Below are 19,302 nucleotides of genomic sequence, written 5' to 3'. Positions count from 1 at the left end.
AGTTGAAGAAACGTTATGGGCAACCTCAAGTAGTGGCTCGAAGCCATTTAATGGCGCTCATGAATCTCCCAGTTATCCGCGACGACGATCCTCATGCCTTGGCCAAATTGAACCGGACTCTTCACGGTGCTATGCACGCATTGAGAACCGGCGGCTACCAGCAAGATTTGGAATCCGGAATGACGCTGGAGCATATAGTTTCTCGTCTACCCCAGCGACTGCGCAGCAGTTGGGGAATAAAAGTGTATCGTATGACACCCAACCGAGCTACTCTTTTAGACTTAGCTAAATGGTTAGATGAGATGGTGATGGGCGAGTTGATGACCCGGCCCACTTCTTCAAAACACGCATCGCCCTTCAAGGAAAGAAAACCGGAAGGAAGCCCTTTTGTGAAGAAACCGGCATCTTTATTTGGAAAAAAGCCACTCGTGTTTCATACTAACACGCCACCACCAGTTCATCAAATTCTAACTTCTCCACCGTCATCCCCGTCCGTTTCGAGAAAAAGCAACTTAAGAAAATGCGCGTATTGTGGAGCCGCGCATTCATTAAAATCGTGCAACACTTTCAAAGCTCTTGACTTAACTGCTAGAGCAGAGTGGGTGAAAGAAAAAAGGCTATGTTTTAGGTGCTTAAATGGCGCGCATCGTGTTGCAGAATGTGAGTCTACCTTGATTTGTAATGTTTCAGGCTGCACTCAACGTCATCATCCTCTATTGCATGGGGCTCCTCGAGTTTTTCCTGCGACTCCCCCGACGTCTTCATCAACTACTCCTGCTAGCAAGCCGCCAGCAAAACATAAGCCAGTTGCGATGGCTACAATTGATAAAGAGCCTGATGACAACACATCACTAGCCATCGTTCCAGTGATAATTTCAGCTAACGGATCGACTTCTCCACATTCGCCTTTTTAGATCCTGGAGCAACTGTAAACGTAATGCGTGAAGATATCGCAGAAAAGTTAAAATGCTCAGGAAAAATGGAAAAAGTTTCCTTCGGAACATTTCATGGTATTGATCCGGAGTTTGATTCTATGAAAGTCAGCGTGACAATCAAATCTCTCGATAGGTCGTTTGAAGCCGAACTACTAAAGGTTTCAACAGTACCGAAAGGGTATTTAAAGCTGCCTCGCCCAATTGAAGAATTAAAGGAGGTACGTGAACGATATGCTCATCTAAGCGACATCAAGCTTGCATCGCTAGGAGAGCCGACTATTCTGATTGGCGGAGGAAATCAATGGCTTCATCTTCGAATGGACGAAAGACGTCCTCCTGATGGAATCAACGCACCCTTTGGAATTCACACTCCGTTCGGATGGACGTGTGTAGGAGAGTTCACTTCACCATCAGAAGCAACAACCGTATGCAGATCGGATAAACCGCTGCTCCCTATTCAAAAACTTTGTTATAGTATTCAAGAGTCGCCTACAGAAGAGCTCCTTCTCCGTCAAGTGGAGAAATTATGGGAAACTGATAGTTTTCCTATCGTCACCCCTGTGAAACCGTTAGAATCGGCTGAAGATCAACTGGCAAGAAACAAGCTGGACGCAAGCATCAAATTCGACGGTACCAGATTTGAAGTTGGTCTGCCATGGATCTCAGACAAGGTGACTCTTCCGGATAATTATTTGCCAGTTCTTCGTCGTCTCTATTCCGTCGAACATAAATTTAGTCGTGACTCCGCCTTTGCGGAGAAATATGCAGCTGTGATTGACGACTACATCAGTAAAGGATTCGCCAAGCCGCTCAAGAAGAGTGAACTTACCGGTACATTCGGAAGAAATTGGTACCTTCCTCATCATGGAGTTGTCAACCCGCAGAAGCCAGGAAAAGTGAGAGTTGTTTTCGACGCATCAGCCAAACATGAAGGAGTGGCTCTGAATGAAGTACTGTTGAAAGGTCCTAGTCTTGTCAATGACATAGGAACTACACTTCTTCTATTTCGCGAAAAAACTTTCTCTTTATCAGGAGATATCCAGCAAATGTTTCTCCAAGTTGGCGTAAAAAAGGAAGATCGTTCGGCTCTTCGTTTCTTATGGCGTCCTCCTGGAAATAGAAATCCGCCTACGATATACGAGATGCAGCGACAAATCTTCGGATCGATTTCTTCCCCCTTTATCTGCTCGCAAGTTCTTCGACATGTAGCCGATCTTTATAGGGAGCAATTTCCGGAAGCTGCCCAACGTATTTACACCAACTTCTACGTCGGTAATCTTTTAGATTCCTTTTACACGGAAGAAGAAGCAATTCAAGCCGTAAAGGATTCCACCGCACTATTGAAAAAAGGAGGCTTCCATCTCAATCAGTGGCTCTCGTCATCTCGTCAAGTTTTAGCTCTCGTTCCAGAATGTGATCGCAATCAACCTCGTCTCAACTTGGATCTTGATGACCTGCCTACTGAGAGAACTTTGGGAGTCTTATATGACAGTGAAAGCGACCACTTCATCTTCGATGTTAAATGTAATGTGGAAGCCAACACAAAACGTCAAATTCTTAGTGCTGTTTCGACTCTCTTCGATCCGTTGGGATTTTTATCCCCTATCGTTCTTCTCGCTAAACGAATTCTTCAGGAGCTGTGGCTAGTTGGAGTGGACTGGGATCAGCCGATCCCAAATTCAATTATGCAACAATGGAATCAATGGACCGAAACTCTCAACTGTTTGAAGAATTTTAAAGTCCCTCGAGCGCTAACATTAAGCAACGAAATCAAGAATATTCAACTTCACGCTTTTTGCGATGCCTCAACTCTTGGTTTCGGATCCGTTGTTTATCTTCGAGTCACCTACGCTACTGATGTCGTCGCCGTAAATTTCGTCTCGTCAAAGTCCCGCGTGGCACCTCTTCGTCCGCTTACTGTCCCGAAGTTGGAGCTTCAAGGAGCAATAGTGGCATTGCGACTTGTCGAATTCATTCAATCTTCGCTTCGCATAACAATCAACCAAGTATTTTATTGGTCTGATTCAAAAACCGTTCTTCAGTGGATTGCCTCCAAAACCTGCCGCTTTCAAACTTTCGTCGCTAATCGTGTTTCGGAAATTTTAGAGCATTCTCGTCCGATCGAATGGCGGCATGTTCCTGGCGTCGAAAATCCTGCTGATGAATGCAGCAGAGGACTCTTCCCTGCTGAAATAATGGAAAACGATCGTTGGTTGACCGGCCCCGCCTTCTTGAAACAAGAAGATGTCGATTGGCCTCAACCTATCAAATTACCGGAGCCCAATAATGAAGATGATCCGGAAGTTTCTGCAACCAAGTGGGTGGGAGTCATCTACGGCCCCGCTCCTGAAAACAGGCTCCGCACTCTATTGGAAAGATACTCTGATTATGGCCTGGCCATGAGAGTCGTGGCTTGGATGCTCCGCTTTATCTTCAATTCCAGGTTGAAATCAGCCAAAGAACGTCGCGGATCTTTTCTTAGCGTCAAAGCTATTCAACAAGCCGGAAATCAATGCATCCGGTCAGCTCAATTGGAATGTTATCCCGAAGAGATGGCGGCGCTGGAGAAGAAACGTTCTCTCAAATCCAGTTCTCCGTTATTGAAACTTTCGCCGTTTATCGATAAAGATGGTGTGATGCGCGTTGGAGGTAGGCTTGATAATGGCCCCTTTTCGTATGATGTTAAACATCCAAAAATCCTCCCGCATGAACACCCAATCACTCGGCTAATCATCATGAGAGAACATGATCTACTGGTTCATCCGTCAGCTGAAAGACTTCTCAGCTCTATCAGATCTCGATTTTGGATCATCAAAGGAAGAGTAGCCATCAAACGATATTTATACAAATGTCTAACCTGCAAGCGTCATCGAGCGATGCCCTGCATTCCGTTAATGGCCCCGCTTCCAAGACATCGTCTAGCTCCTTTCAATCGCCCCTTCACGTATGTGGGTTTGGATTTTTTCGGCCCTTGCAACATCACTATTTATCGTCGCAAGGAAAAGCGTTACGTCTTGCTCTTCACTTGCCTCAACACTCGAGCAGTGCATCTTGAAGTGACAGCGTCGCTTGATTTATCTTCGTTCTTGATCGCCTTCGCATCGTTTTCGGCCCGCAGAGGTCGTCCTTCTGTAGTTTACAGTGACAACGGAACCCAAATTGTTGCCGGCAACAAGGAAATTCAGCAAGGGATCGAGCGTCTTAAAAAACAAAACGTCGTCGGCCAAATGATCAAGCAAGAAATTGAGTGGCACTTTTCGCCTCCATCGGCTCCACATTTCGGCGGAGTCTGGGAAAGTTTGGTGAAATCAGCAAAGGTGGCGTTAGAAGCCATCGTGGAATCTCGGCCGCTCACGGAAGAATTATTACGCGGTTTTGTGATTCAAGCCGAGTCCTTATTGAATGGACGTCCACTCACTCATGTCAGCGTGGACCCTCGTGATCCGGAACCTCTCACACCGGATCATTTTTTACTTCTTCAAGGATCTCCAAATTCCGAAGATGATGTCATTGGAGATGAAGAATTATATTCGCGAAAGCATAGGGAGGCTATGCAGGTCATGTCGACTCACTTCTGGCGTCGATGGCTTCAAGAGTACCTTCCAACCATCACCGATCGTCGAAAATGGCTTTTTGACAAGAAGAATTTAGCTGTTGATGACGTCGTCTTGGTGGTGACTCCGAATTCTCCGCGAGGACATTGGCCCATTGGCCGAGTAACCAGAGTCGTCCTCAGCCCTGATGGAGTCGTCCGTTCGGTGTTCGTCAAGACATCCGCTGGAGAGTATCACCGTCCGGTGGCCAAGCTATGTTTATTGGAAACTAGCACTGAAGAATAATTTGTCTATATTTTGTCAAACTGAAATTCGTTCGATTGTTTATTTATTTTTTTTGTTTTTGTTCTTTGTGTTTCTGATAATGACTGTTGTTTCATAATCAGTAACAGGCCCCGCTGTTCACGACGGAGTCGTGATTTGAAGTTTGGCGCCCGATCGTCATTTGTTTATTTTTCGTTTTCGTCTCGACCGGAAATTAAGACAAGTCCAAACTTGTTTTCTCATCCCTCTCCCGTTTACTTGTTCTAGGTGGCGCTTTTCTCGCCCTTTCCCCCGCGCCCTTTTCTATTGTGTTTATGTCACCCTACCCCTAATTCGAGGCCCAAGGAATTTCGCCTCGTTTTCGCCAGTCTGGCCGCAACAGCCGTATTGGATGGTCAGCCTCATCGTCGTCGTTTATTTCAATTTTTGTTCGTTTGTTCGTGCTGTCCTTTGACAGAATTTGATTGTGTGTTTTCGGCTTCTTTCATCCGAAGCCATCGATTTGTACTGTTCGTGATTAATTGTATTTTTGCTGTGAATACAATTCAGTGCAGCGATTGCTGCAGAGTTGGCCGGCAAAACTTGTGTTCGAGTTTTCTATCCAACAACATTGTACAACTATACACACAAAAATTAAGAATAAAAGTATTTTGCAAACGTTTTTATATCTAAACCCTGGATTCAAACGATTTAATACAATAATAATTACAAACTAGCTATCAAAAAGGCACACTCAAATGGACTAGTCGACTCTCATAGACTAGTCGATAAGAATCGACTTTCCTCAGTAGAAAAAGTGACTGTGCGATTCGTCGCAATCTAGATTAAATCAGATCTAAATATTTAATAACAAATTCTGTTAACGTTTTAATTAAATAATGCTTCAGTTATCCCTGAGGGTAGTACTTGTACTACCAGAAGGCATTAAAGTAAATGCGGGTGTCTGGGTGTGTAGGAGGGGGAGGGATGTGGGGGAGTGTACGCTGTTCTGGCTAGGCTTCCAGAACCTTTAATTCAGAATCAGAATAAATTTATAGAAAACTAAACTACTGCATCGATTTTCTTCAAACTTTTTGTGTAAACTTAGGGTAATTTGTCTCAGCGTTTAGGTAAGTTTCGATTCATTTGGTAATACTAAATTTTATTTATTTTTATGCGGATTTAGTCGTTAGCTTTTTCTGACTTAGGACCACCACAACATCATTATTAGTTGTCTGTTGACAGTCTGTGGCTCTCTGCTGTGTCTGTCTGTTTACTAGAGGTGTGCGTCGTTTAAACGTTCTACATCGGTTAAAACATTTTATATGTTCAACGTGAAATAATATTTGACTCTTTCAGTATTTAGAAAACAACAAAAGAAACTGCACACAAAGCCTTTTGGTATTTGCTGAAAGAAGAGGATCCTCCAAAATATGAGAAAGCCCTTACACTGCTTGAAGAAATCAAAGAAGTAGGTTAGTTAGGTTACTCTCTTTTAACATACATTTTACTTCTTGAATAAAAGTTCTAATGCTAAACACTTATTATAATTTAGTGGCTGCTGTCCTTATTGTTACCCCATCAGACCAGAACTCTAAAAAAAATCAAGGATAAGTTAGGCACAGTGCACAGATCTGATAAGGCCACAAATTGAAGCGGAAACTCAAGATTTGCATGAATGTAGGTCTTCGTTGATTTGTATTATAATGTGGCCATTTCGAATGTTATGTTATTTTAATTCATTTTGCAGAGTTATTCACAGTATGGCAAGACTATGCGGTGATGCGATACAGTATCGCAGCCTGTAGTGTAGAATACGAACGAAGTAAATTCGAAGATTATCTCAAGATAAATCTTGGTAGAAAATTAATTGTTTTCGATAAAGAGACTTAAAAGCGCATTATTTTTTATTCTGTATGATTCTAGATGGATTCCGACATACCCGAGAGTGGCTGCATTGCAATCGAAAAGAAACTTCGCAGCACTCAGTCAGTTCCTCCAACGCTATCACCTCGGTCGAGCGATCCGCAAACGGGCGAATGGAAGTTGGTTGTGCCAATGTCCAAGCGGTGATGCGGTAAGAGTCAAAACACATTCCAAACATGTTTCCTGAGACCTTTTATGTCTGTTTTTTTCTTTAGACGTTGGTGTTGCTGTTCTTAGCGATTTATTGCTATGCCTATGTCGTTGGTGGCCATGACGGTCAGTCGTATATCTAAATAGCAAAGAACACTTCGATCCTCAAACCAATTTAGTCGTCTGAGGTAGCGCCCACATGGCGCACGTGTGTCGGTGTAGCTGTTCTCTATGGTTATATGTATGCCGTTGGGGCCAGGATGGCGTCAGTTGTCTTAACTATGTTGAACGCTACGATCCAAAAGAAAATAAATGGAGTAAAGTCGCCTCTATGAACACTCGTCGATTAGTTGTAGCTGTTGCCGTCCTGGGTGGATACGTGTGAGTGGGTCAGATGGCCAGATTCCTCTTAAAACTAGTAATTAATCTCTTCTCTTGATTTTCCTGTCGACAATGCTATTATTAAAATTTATTCATTTCCAGTGGAAAAATATGATCCACGTCAGAACAAATGGACTTTGGTTGCTCCAATGTCGTTGTCGTTGTCGTACAAGAAAAAAACAGTTGGGTTGCGCCGTGTACAACAACTGAATCTATGCCGTAGGTGGACGAGACGACGCCACTGAACTCTCGTCAGCTGAGAGCTGCAATCCTAACACCAACACATGCCAGTCCCATATTGGCAATGAGCTCAAGAAGGAGTGGCGTAAGTTGCATTTGATTTGTTGCCCTTCGATGAAGCGAATTGGAGCTTTACTAATAAAATATTGTCGGACTTTCTGTAGGTCGAACTTGCCGTGTTCAATGGACAGCTACACGCAGTAGGTCGATTGAAGTCTACGATCCGGAGCAGAATCAATGGCGACTGTGTGTCACCATGAATTATCGACGGCTCGGCGGTGGTGTGGTCCTTGTCAAATGCCTCAAAACAAAACTCACTTGTGGTAACAAGAGCCGCAATCTGACTTGAAAATTGTTGTTGGGCACACACACTTCATCTTGTCATAGATTATAATCGAAATTTTTTATGCGTTTCTTTCTTTCTCGTCGTACATGAAATTATTGAAGCGCCTTGCGGAGTAGCAAAGGAATGGTACCTTTTTTTGTTTGTTTGTGTGTTTATTTTTCATCTTACAATTTCGTTGAAAGATTCTCAATCAAGATTTTTCCGGTTAGTTCTTGTGCTTGACGCGATGTCAATTTATTTATTTATTATTTATTAGATTACCAAAAAAGAATACGTTTTTTGTAACCAAGTTTAATCATTGACTGTTAAACTATATTTTGAAACTGAAAATACAGACAAACTTTACATGGCGAAATCGACACGGATAAATAATTGTTTTCACAATTTATCGTAAATTAAAAGCATCAAGAACGCATTAAACGCAAATTAATATAAAACAAAATCTTCCAAATTACTTCATTTTAATTGTTCTGAAAATTCAGAAGCCAAGTAATTGATTTGTTGATTTCATGACCGTTAATACCCGAGGGCGAACCTGGAAGGGTCTTGTTTATATTCCTGTACCACTTTTGTAATGTATCCTAAGTATCACTAGTCCAGCACCAGCACCAAGTGAGAGTATCACCTTTTTAAAATTTACCTTTAAAATCAACCGTTCATCAAAAATACACACGAGAATTTGAAATAAATTTATTCTGCAAACGTTTTACATTCAAACCATACATTCAAACGATTAAATACAATAATCTACAAAAATACAAGCTAGCATTCAAAAAGGCACACTCTAATGGAGAAGTCGACTCTTATAGACAGTCGATAAGAGTCGACTTTCCTCAATAGAAAAAGTGACGATGCGATTCGTCGCAAAGCATAGACGAGATAGTGCGCGACCATGTTGGACAGGAATAGGAACGCAACGTGCAACGTGACGACAGGGATATAAACATAGTGACAATCGACTTGAAGGCGTTGAAGCCCGTATAATAAAATAAAATTGATAGTCAAAGTAGTAGTACTGTCACACTGCGTTCTCTGTCGGTTATAGTTCAGAACGTGAGTGTTTTTATTTCGTAATAAATAACTAAGTGCTGCTCGATTTCTATTGTATGGTATTTTTTGTGTCTTAAGTTATCATCTAGGTGGAGAATCATTCAATGATAGAAGTCACTGGGTGTTTTTAAGAAACATCATCAATCTTCATTTTGAGTGAGTGTGTAACGAATTGAATGGATAGGCCGTTTATTTCAATTATTTTTTCAACTGCATAATATGGTTGTCTTTGGTTGTCATCTAGGCTGGCAACATTTTATCAATCCATGATAATTACTGGAACAAACGATCTAAGTGAGTTCAAGTTATTTCAAAACATATTTTTATTGCATCATAATGATCTTGTTGTCATCTAGGTTGCTGCGTATAGTGTTGGGGTGATGAATCCAATCCTTCATTTAAGTCCCTGGGTATAGTTATCGACTAGGGCTGATAAGTAGACTTTGTTACCAGCACAACAACACTCATTTCTACCATCACTCTAAAGTTATAAAGGTGAGTGTGATTTATTTAATTTATTACTGCTGGACAAGCGGTAGTTGTTTTTAATTGTATTTTACTTTTCGTGTCTTAATTATGATCTAGATAGAAGATCATTGAATGATAGCTGGGTCATTCCATCCCAACTCGAATTTTTTCGTCGCGGAAAAAAATAGAAATGTCTGATTTTTTACAGTGTGTTCCTGATACATCAATTATGCACTGTGTAAAATATCAGATTTTTAAAAACAAACTGGAAGCTGAAAATCAACTTCAAATTTTCTGGTTCAGCAATAACATTTTATACCGAAATCGCGATTTTCACCTTTTTTTATCGTTTCCTTTCACGGCAAAGAAAAACAAAATCAATGAAAAAACAGGAAAAAATTCGCTCTTTCGAATGGTGTATTTAACTTTGATTTTGTTTTAATTTGTTACCATAAAGTTAAGTTAAAGATTAAAACTTTTCAAGGCCCTAGCAAAAATCTCGCACAAGGCAGAAACCTGAAATTTAATACTCATATAGGAACCCATAGTCTGTATAAGCATTAAAATTTTCAGCGTGGGCAAAGTATGCGTGAATTAGTTATAATTATTTGAAATTTTCCAGTTCGGCCGTATCCGTTAACACGGGAAAATAATTTCAGATCATGTGACTCGAGGATAACAGAAGCCGCGACCCCCATGGGACTTCGCGTCTTGGGAGATGACGCAAAAAAAGAGAGGGGACTTGCTAAAAATTCTTAGACGCGAAGTCCCATTTTGGGGCCCTCAGGCATAGCCTACTTTATTATTGGAAGCCCAAAGGAAGGATATCCCTCGCGTGTTGGAAAAGTGAAGCCTACTTTGCTCACCTTTCCTCCGATTTCCCATCCGTCAAGTGGACCCAGGGGGGCCATCTGGTGATCGAAATAATGACACCTCCTAAATTTCGAATGTTATGGTTTTATAGATTACCCTGTAATTTATGAACGCTCCATTAATATGTTGCCGTGAGGGATTTCATGACAATGTTACATGAAACGGTGTACATTACTGTTTAGTGAATGACCCTTCGTAGCCATTTAACACGTGCAACGTCCAATAAAAGTTTTTTTTCCTACGACTCGTTTTAAGAGAATGGCCATTACTTGTATAATTGAGGGTTGCGGTAATCACAAGGAGAAACAGGGAGAAAAAAAAATGTTGTTTCATCAGTTACCTGCGGATGAAACAATCTTCAAATTCAATTCAAATCCTTTCAATCTGATTTCGTGAATTAAATCATATCGATAGAAACGTAAACAAATCCGTGTTTTCAAATATCGCCACAAGACGATAAATTGGCTCCCGTGGGTCCACTTAGGGCGGAGCAAAATAAGAGGAAGGGAACTCAAATTGGCTTCCAAAAAAAGCCCAAACCATTGGGCTTCCTATAATAAAGTAGGCTATGCCTCAGGGCACCCAAACAATACAGAAAGGGGCTCAAAGGTGGAGTAAGGAGACAGACGGGGCCGTCTGCAACATTCGGCCCTTCCTGACTCGATTTGACACAAATATTCAAAATAGGACAACAACAATAACTATTTACAAAAGACACATGGAACTTGTCAAATCGACACAGACAAATAAATAGTCAATTGGGGACCTTAAGTCTAACCTTTCCATTCCCCTGCTTCTACCTCACCCAAAAAAATTAATATAAAAGAACTCAACTTTTGGAGATTGATGGGGGGGGGGGGGAGAAATAGACGGTCAAAAGCTATTAAGCTAACAAACAAAACAGAATAAAAACAATAATGTCAAAGCCAAGAAAACAAAAATGAAATGCTTCGGAGTTATTTTACACAATTTTTCAACCAACTAGGGGCCTTCCAGCTCTCGTTTTCGTTGGAGGAGGTGGCGCCGCTACTTCATCCGGAGGATCGATTGTTGAACTAGTGGGTGATGGTGTCACCACATCATCTTCTTCGGCGGCTTGTTGGACCAAGCTTTCATCTGGATCGTCCGGCATCCGATCATCCGGTTCGTCTGGCCAATCGTCCCTTTCAGGATCCTCTCTCGGGTGGAACTTACGGATTTGGACGACATGCGCGTTAAAACGACGAAACTTCTTCTTTTTTCGCCGAGCCGGCAGGTTTTCAACCAAATATGTAGTCAGGCACACCTTTTTAACGACTTGATAAGGACCAACGTACTTTGGTAATACATTCTTAGTTTTGTTTTTCTTCTTCAACTTCCTACGAACAAGCACCAACTCTCCTGGGCAGAGATCATTCACTACTCTGCGTCAAAGATCCACCAGGCACTTCACTTTTTCTTGTTTTTTCACTATCTTTATTCGGGCTGTCTCTCTCAGAGCTCCTTGACTCGAGACAGGAAGACGTCGAAAGATTCTGGTCGTTCCTTTGGCCACGGAAACTCGTTCTCTAGGGCAGTGAAGGGCAAGTGGTCATACACCAACTGGAACGGCGATATCTCGGTTGTACTTTTCCTTGCCGTATTGATGCCGAAGATTGCTGCTGGCAAATGGCGATCCTAGTCATCATGGTCGGTGTTAACGTAGGCAGCTAGCGCAAGGGTCATCGTTCGGTTGACTCGCTCAACGAGTCCAGATTTTTGTGGATGCTCTGCGGTTGCAAAAACGTGCTGGATCTTCCACTCGTTGACTTTCTCTTCCATCAGGTGGGAGGAAAAGGCAGTGCCTTGATCACTGATTATGCGCGTTGTTCCATCATGGCGAAAGTTGATTTGGTCTCTCACAAAGTCCGCAACCAATGCTGTCGACGTGTCGGCCACTGCGGCTGCTTCTACATATTTCGTTAAATAATCGATAGCCATAATAATATGCTTCTTGCCTTCCGACGTTGCCTTAAATGGCCCAAGATGATCCATACCGATGGTGTGAAATGGTCCATCTGACGGTGGTATGGGCTGGAGTTGACCAGCGGGAAATACGGGGATACATTTATGAAATTGGCAATAATTACAAGACATAACATATTTACGGACACTTGACCGAAACTTCGGCCACCAATAACGTTCAGACACTCTTGCAATTGTTTTTTCTAATCCCATATGGCTAGAGGAGGGGTCATCATGCGAAAACTCTATTATCTTTCTCCTTAAAATTGACGGAACACAAAGCAAAAATTTACGCCCCTGGGTGGGATTTATCCTATACAAAATTTTCCCGCGAATTTTAAACTGTTCTGCAATTTTACCCGGTACTTTTGAATTAAGACAGGTGATAATGGGACGCAATTGACCATACAGCTGCTGTTGGAATGCCAATTCTGTATTATTCATGCCCACAGGCCATCTACTGTCAAGTACACAAACTACATGTCCGATCGCGGAGCCACTGATTTCAATACAGGATTCATCAGGGTTTCGCGATAGGGCATCAGCCACCAAATTATTTACTCCTTTTATGTGGCGAATTTCAAAGTCGTACTCTTACAGATCAAAAATCCATCTGGCGAACTTGCCAGTAACCTCTTTCTTAGACCATAGCCATCGAACATTTGAGCTATCTGTACAGACAGAAAATCGTCTACCATACACATACGAACGTAATTTTTTTTAATGTCCATACAATTGCTAAACATTCTAGCTCATTAGCATGATACTTGCTTTCCGCGTCGGTAAGTTTTCGGCTGATGAACGCGACTGGACGTGGTCCATCTCCGGCATCTTGCATTAAAACGACTCCAAGGCCCACCAGGCTGGCGTCTGTTTGTACAGCTACATCGATGTTTTGGTCAAAGTGCGCCAGTACAGGGGACGACACCAAGCGGCCAATCAACGCAGCGTTTGCAGACTCTTGGGCTTCCGTCCAGCTCCATACGGAATTCTTTTTCAGGAGGCTGTGAAGCGGATGTGCTATTGTAGCAAAATCTGGAACGAAACGACGATAGAAAGATGCGAGGCCTAAAAAGGCTCTCAACGTTTTAACGTTATTAATTTTAAAGTTAACTCGAGCACAATTTTTTTCAGAATCTGGCCGGATTCCGTACTCATCGATGGTGTGACCTAAATGAAAAATTCTGTTTGTCGCACAAATACATTTAGACACGTTTAAGGTTAATCCGGCTTCCACCAAAGCCATTAGGACACACTCAAGTCTTTTCTGATGCTTGTCGAACGTTCTTCCAAAAACTAACACATCGTCTAAATAAACGAGACACATTTGCCATTTAAGGCGAGCTAACCCAGCTAGCATGTCTTTATTGGTAAAATATTTTTTTCCGACAATATTCTTCAATCGATAACCCACATATTGGTATAATATTATGTTATTACTTTGTTGCGACAAGGTGGCTGTTAAATTTTTTTGTTATTTTCCCAATAAATGACTATTATCAAAGATGAATAAATTAATATAATTTTTTTTTATTTTCCCAATAACGGATCATTAAATAAGGAATACATCGTTTTCTATGAAAAAGCTATAGTCTTTTACATTTACCACACGTTCAAAATCCCAAATGATTGGATAGCTGCTGCCTATATAGCCGAGAGTGGGTTTGAACCATCATCTTTTGAGTCATCAATCCAATGCTATAACCACTACACCAGCAACGGAGATGATAATAAAGTCCCGATGTGACCAGATGGATAGTGCATACTTACACATTGTCATGGTTATAGCCCAGCGTGAGCAAAATCGATTTAATTACATCAGTGTAGGAATTTATGATTATTGAGACTATTTGTTTCATAAGTCATTTGTTTGCTGAAAGTGGGTTTGAACCAACCTCCATAGAATTACCTACATAGATATATATTAATAGCAGTTTTAACATTTCATCTCCTTAACGTTTAAGATAAATTATATCACGTTAGCGTGAAGGTAGAGTTTTAATTTCAAAGTACGTAAGTTAGTTGTTCGAGACTTGTGCAAGATTTGGATTTTAAGACAATTGGATTGTTCATTTAGGCAATTGTATGCAAAACTAACGAATTGAATACGATATAAAACATTTAGGATTTTGAACGCATGTTAAATGTAAAAGACTATAGCTTTTTCATAAAAAAAGGATTTATTACTTTTTTAATGGTCCGTTATTGGGAAAATAACAAAAAGTAATATTGATTTATTCATCTTTCATAATAGTCATTCATTGGGAAAACAACAAAACAATTTAACAGCCACCTTGACGCAGCAAAGTAATAATCTAATATTATACCAATATGTGGGTTATCGACCGAAGAACATTCTCGGAAAACAATATTTAACATTACGGGACTAGACTTATCTCTTTTCTGGCCGTAGGGACATCCTTGGCGAGATCCTCTGGATCTGTCTATTGCCTGTCGGGACAAACCCCTATAGAGAATCACCTCTTAACCCTTGTTTACGTGGCTTCTAGAAGTTAAAAACTTTTATTGGTTCAAGTCGAAAAATATTTGTAATATCGCTGTTGGTATAGTGGTTACAGCATTGGATTGATGACTCAAGGTGTGATGGTTCAAACTCACTCAACACCAAAAACAAGAACTTGTCTAATAACAAGTTGAACAATTGTCCACGCTGTACTATATAACCATAAACACAACAACCAGATTTCCGTCAAAATTTTAAAAGTAGTAAAACTGTTATTTCACCAATAAAAGTAAAATAAGTAAAACAAGTTGAAAAAATATTGTGAGCCAACAAATTTGGGTGCAAAAATATATTGGAAAAATATTTAAAAAAATTATTTTACCAACATCTCAATTGTAGGAATATAATATTTTAGCAATATTTGGGAAATATACTCTGCTAGCTGGGAACACTCGATCCATCAAGCGTTGAAATGTGGACGGTGCATTATTCAGTCCAAACGGCAAACGAATAAACTCATACAATCCACCTGGAGTGACAAACGCTGTTTTACACGTATCAGCGGAGGCAACGGATACCTGCCAATAGCCACTCATTAAGTCTAAACTCGAAAAATATTTCGCCCCAGCAAGACGATCAAAAACGTCATCCAATCGGGGTAAAGGGTAAACGTCTCTTTTTGTCACCGCGTTTAAACGTCTAAAGTCGATGCAGAACCTAAAATCACCCGATTTCTTTTTAACCAGCACTACCGGTGCTGCCCACGGACTAAATGACGGACGAATGATACCTTGTTTCAGCATATCGGCGAATTTTTCAATTATGATCCTTCGTTCCATAGCTGACACGCGATACGGGACGCAGCTGATTGGTTGAGCGTCGCCAGTGTCGATGAAATGCTCCGCCATGTTTGTAAATCCCAGTTCACCATCTGTTAAGGGAAAACACCGAAGATACTTGCTCAAGAGCTCGAAAACGGCACCCCTCTCTTCTTCCGACAAAATTTCGCCTACGCGAGCGTCCATCAGGATCTTCAGCTTCTCCTCGGATTCAACAGTATTTTCGACGAAGGAGCAGACGGGATTTTCTGGCTACTCTTCTTGTCCGACGACGACCATGTTGTTATCGAAATCAGTATCTACATACGCTATAAAATCTTTACGACGTAACACAAGAGATGACATTTTCATATTTAATACGGGGATTTTAAGTTTTCCGGCTGACACTTTTACCACACAGGATGGAATAACCCATTCCATTCCAGGATGAGCACACATATTTGGCCTGACGATAACATTACCAGTGGCTTTCTAAGAAATTTTAGCTTTTACAAAACAAAGAGACTCTGCTGGTATAGCAGCTGATTCCACAATTTTTACTTCTGTGCCTATCACACAAGGGCACCTCATTGTTTTATTCTCTACCTCTAAAGAATCAATCAGCTTGTCAGACACAAAAAAAATCGTTCTCATCGTCCTCTTCACTACAAATATTTTGCTCTTCGATGCCAGCAAAACGAACTTTCTTAACTTTTGGTTGGTTTGAATTCTGAGATTTTAAAACAATTTTACCATCTTCTACAATCAAATTTAATTTATTTTTCACAATCCAATCTACCCCAAGAAGCAATGCAAATGGACAATTTTTAACTACTGCTACTTCATTTAACTCAACCACTTTGTTTTCCCATTTACTCTGAAAGAACAAAAAGAATCAACAATGACTTTTTTATCATGCACCCTGATAGATTCAAAAAAGATTTTTCACGCTTAGGATCCAAAACATTCCCTACTAAACTAAGTCTTATAGCAGACATACTAGCGCCTGAATCTACCAGGCCAGTCACTTCACCAATATTTTCTATGAATACTTTAACCAGTGGAAGCTGGGGATGACAAGGAAGGCGTGAATAACCGATGAGCATAGGCCTTTCTCCTAACTTCCGGTTGGTCCTTTTCCCGACTTTGTTGGGCAGTGACGGGTGATATGTCCAATCGCGTCGCAGCTGTAGCATTTCCGCTTGCTTGGGTCAACCCATCCTCCTCCTCTGCGATCACCTCCGCCTCCTCCACTACCGGTTCCACGACTCCCAATCGTCATCTTGTTCAGCTGTGTAGTCAGTTGGTTAGCCAGCTGGTTGCCAAATGTTGCTAGAGTGGCGTTTAAATCAGGAGCGCTAGGTGGCGCCACTTGTGGGGTTGTTGTCGGAGCCGCTGGTGGAGCCACTGGTGGAGCCCAAGGTGGCGCCACTGGTCTATGTAGGTGGAGGTACGACGCGGGACGCAACGCCAAGAGTTTCTATTTCTCTTATCCTCTGAATAAACTCCGTGACGTTGGCTGGACGGTTTGCTGTCATCGCGGCCACATGTTGCCAGCTTGCGAGGTCATTTATCAAAAATGCAACCATCTTCTCTTCATTATAGGATAGGGGCAACACGCAATACCTTATGCTTGTCCAAAGCGTACTCTATACCCGACTCGCCATGTTTCTGTCGCCTATCTTTCACTAGATGTAGCCATTCACTCACGTGCAATCGAGGTGAAAAATTCGCCGTGAATGCCAGCGACCAAGCATTCCAAGTTGCGTGGGCGTGGCCTATGTGGATGTGCCAATCTAACGCTGTTTTGAGCAGACGCCTTGCTGTTACTTGAATGCGCTGCGCATCTGTCCAGCCCTCGGCCACGACTACTCTATCAACGAAATCAATAAAATCTTGCGGAAAATCCATCAACTTACCTTCAAAGCATGGAATGGAGTCGACAGCTGGAGCTGTTACACGGGCTACTGCTGCTGCTGGGGCAACCGCGGCGTTGTTCGAGAGCTGTTGCAACAAATTCACTGATTGTAGACGCTGCATGTTTAACGCGTTCAAAAGAGCTGTCGACTGAGTTTGGGCAGCTGCTCGAAATTGGCCCATTGCCGTGGCGAGATTTGTCAGAGCATCAATGAGATCCTGTGGTAGCGCCATGTCTGGTACCCTTGAAACTGCAGTTGCTGAAACTGGCAAATTATACGTGAGCCTACTCGCAAGACCACGAAGGGACGGTGTCGGTACTTGGGTGGTCGGCACTACTACTCTTGTAGGTGTCAATGGCGTGGCTGTCGTCCTGGTACTTGAACGCTTTGCTATTTGAAATGGCACTGAAGAATCTGTACGCTTAGGCGGCATATAATTAACACACGACGTATCGATAGGACTCAACAGTCAACACACTACCAAATGTTGATTAAATATACACACACACAAAAAAAAAATAAACGAAATACGGATACGGGTGGCGGTCGTCGTTACGAAACGACAACTGGACGTTTTCGACAAAAAAAAGATTAAAGAAACGATAATAATTCTGCTCAATATCAGAGCAAAATAAAAAAGAAAAATACAATACTAATTCTGCTCAATACTGAAGCAAAAAGCGTATTAACGCGAAAGAAAAAAAAGAAATGGCGGCTATCACGTAGATTCCAAAAGCCACACACACACACACACACAAATAAATAAATGAATTATTCCAGCGCCTCGACGGGCCACGTGGTTTTACGCGCGAAAAGTTAGGGGGGGGGGTTAGGGCGTTTTCCACACGAGAAAAAAAAGAATGTGAAAAAAATTGGAGGGGGGACTGGTGACGTGACAAAAAAAAAGTTATTACGAATTTTCGACTTTGGTTTTGGTTTTGGTAGGATTTAGGTGCGTCTGCTATGTTTTTAGCAGACATCTGGTCTTCAACTAGATGAAGATGACCCTCTTGAACCGACGAGATATTTGTCTGTTGATTTTTGGGCGATGGTATGAGCAGTGTAAATGTTGTGTTGTGTGGAAGAAGCCCCAAGGGAGGGGGATGGAAGTACCATCATTGTGTACGTTTTTACTAGAGCTAAGCTAATGCCGGCTGTGTAGGAGGAGATCTGTATTGTATGTGTAGTGGTAGTGCCCGGGTAGTGCCCGGGACGAATTTACGACTGCTAATCGTCAATTTCAAGACGAAAATGCCAGACAAAACAAAAAAAAAAAACAATGAAATAATTAACTAAGCTTAAAAATGAAAAGAATTTAAGTGGGCTTTACAAAAAAAAAAGAAAAAGAAAAAACTACGTGAATATCGCACGGGCAGTTCTCACAAAAAAAAAATTCTACCAAACAAAATGAGAACTGTTCAATGGCCCATGCCCGACTTCTGACACCAAATGTTGAAAACTGCTCAGCCGAGAGCGGATTCGACTAATAAGATTGTTTACGTTACACGAATAAATAAATACACGATAAATAAACTAGGGTGCTTACACGAATATATTACTCACAATGAACACGATACACGCGAGGGAGCCAGGTATTAGCCAAAGCTCTCTCTTAAACTTGCTTACGGCAGTAAGACTTACAGAGACACACTTGTCTCAACTGCTACACCAGGTCTTACTACTCTCTCGTGCGCCGGCCGTCACATGACAGTCGCGCACTGGCGGTCACAATCACAATCACAAGGGCCCTCAGGGCACCCAAACAATACAGAAAGGGGCTCATAAGTGGAGTAAGGAGACAGACGGGGCCGTCTGCAACATACCAGAAGATTGGAAACGCGCGAGAGAAGCTTATGTAAAAAGCCGATTTTCGCCGCGTTTCCAAAAATCGGGTTTTTGACGGAGGGTTTTGAAATTTTTTTTTAAGTAGCCATAAGCCATGGCTACTTCCT

The 19,302-nt window shown here is 41.8% G+C and overlaps 1 protein-coding gene and 2 long non-coding RNA genes across 11 annotated transcripts; all 3 read left to right on the top strand.

The window, feature by feature from the left end:
- Nucleotides 1-937: 937 nt before the first annotated feature.
- LOC124342110 lies at nucleotides 938-4,774 on the top strand. Its single transcript, XM_046795080.1, has one exon. The coding sequence runs from the start codon at nucleotides 938-940 to the stop codon at nucleotides 4,772-4,774; it is 3,837 nt and encodes a 1,278-aa protein (XP_046651036.1).
- Nucleotides 4,775-5,689: 915 nt separating this feature from the next.
- LOC124344313 lies at nucleotides 5,690-8,323 on the top strand. 9 transcript variants are annotated; one of them, XR_006919666.1, is made up of 9 exons: nucleotides 5,691-5,862; nucleotides 5,941-6,014; nucleotides 6,092-6,207; nucleotides 6,288-6,412; nucleotides 6,483-6,590; nucleotides 6,659-6,809; nucleotides 6,874-7,226; nucleotides 7,292-7,514; nucleotides 7,594-8,323. It is a non-coding gene; the product is annotated as an uncharacterized LOC124344313 (long non-coding RNA). The 9 variants fall into 9 exon arrangements; XR_006919662.1 differs by having other exon boundaries at nucleotides 5,690-5,862; nucleotides 5,941-6,207; XR_006919663.1 differs by having other exon boundaries at nucleotides 5,694-6,014; nucleotides 7,594-8,322.
- A 355-nt stretch (nucleotides 8,324-8,678) lies between these two features.
- On the top strand, nucleotides 8,679-9,561 carry LOC124341855. The gene is made up of 5 exons (XR_006918633.1): nucleotides 8,679-8,828; nucleotides 8,904-8,981; nucleotides 9,070-9,119; nucleotides 9,182-9,320; nucleotides 9,411-9,561. It is a non-coding gene; the product is annotated as an uncharacterized LOC124341855 (long non-coding RNA).
- The last annotated feature ends 9,741 nt before the right edge of the window (nucleotides 9,562-19,302 follow it).

The sequence above is a fragment of the Daphnia pulicaria genome, chromosome 6 (genome assembly GCF_021234035.1).
Source record: "Daphnia pulicaria isolate SC F1-1A chromosome 6, SC_F0-13Bv2, whole genome shotgun sequence".
NCBI lineage: Eukaryota > Metazoa > Arthropoda > Branchiopoda > Diplostraca > Daphniidae > Daphnia > Daphnia pulicaria.
Note: the sequence above shows the minus strand (reverse complement) of the source record. Positions and strands in the feature narration are given on the sequence as shown.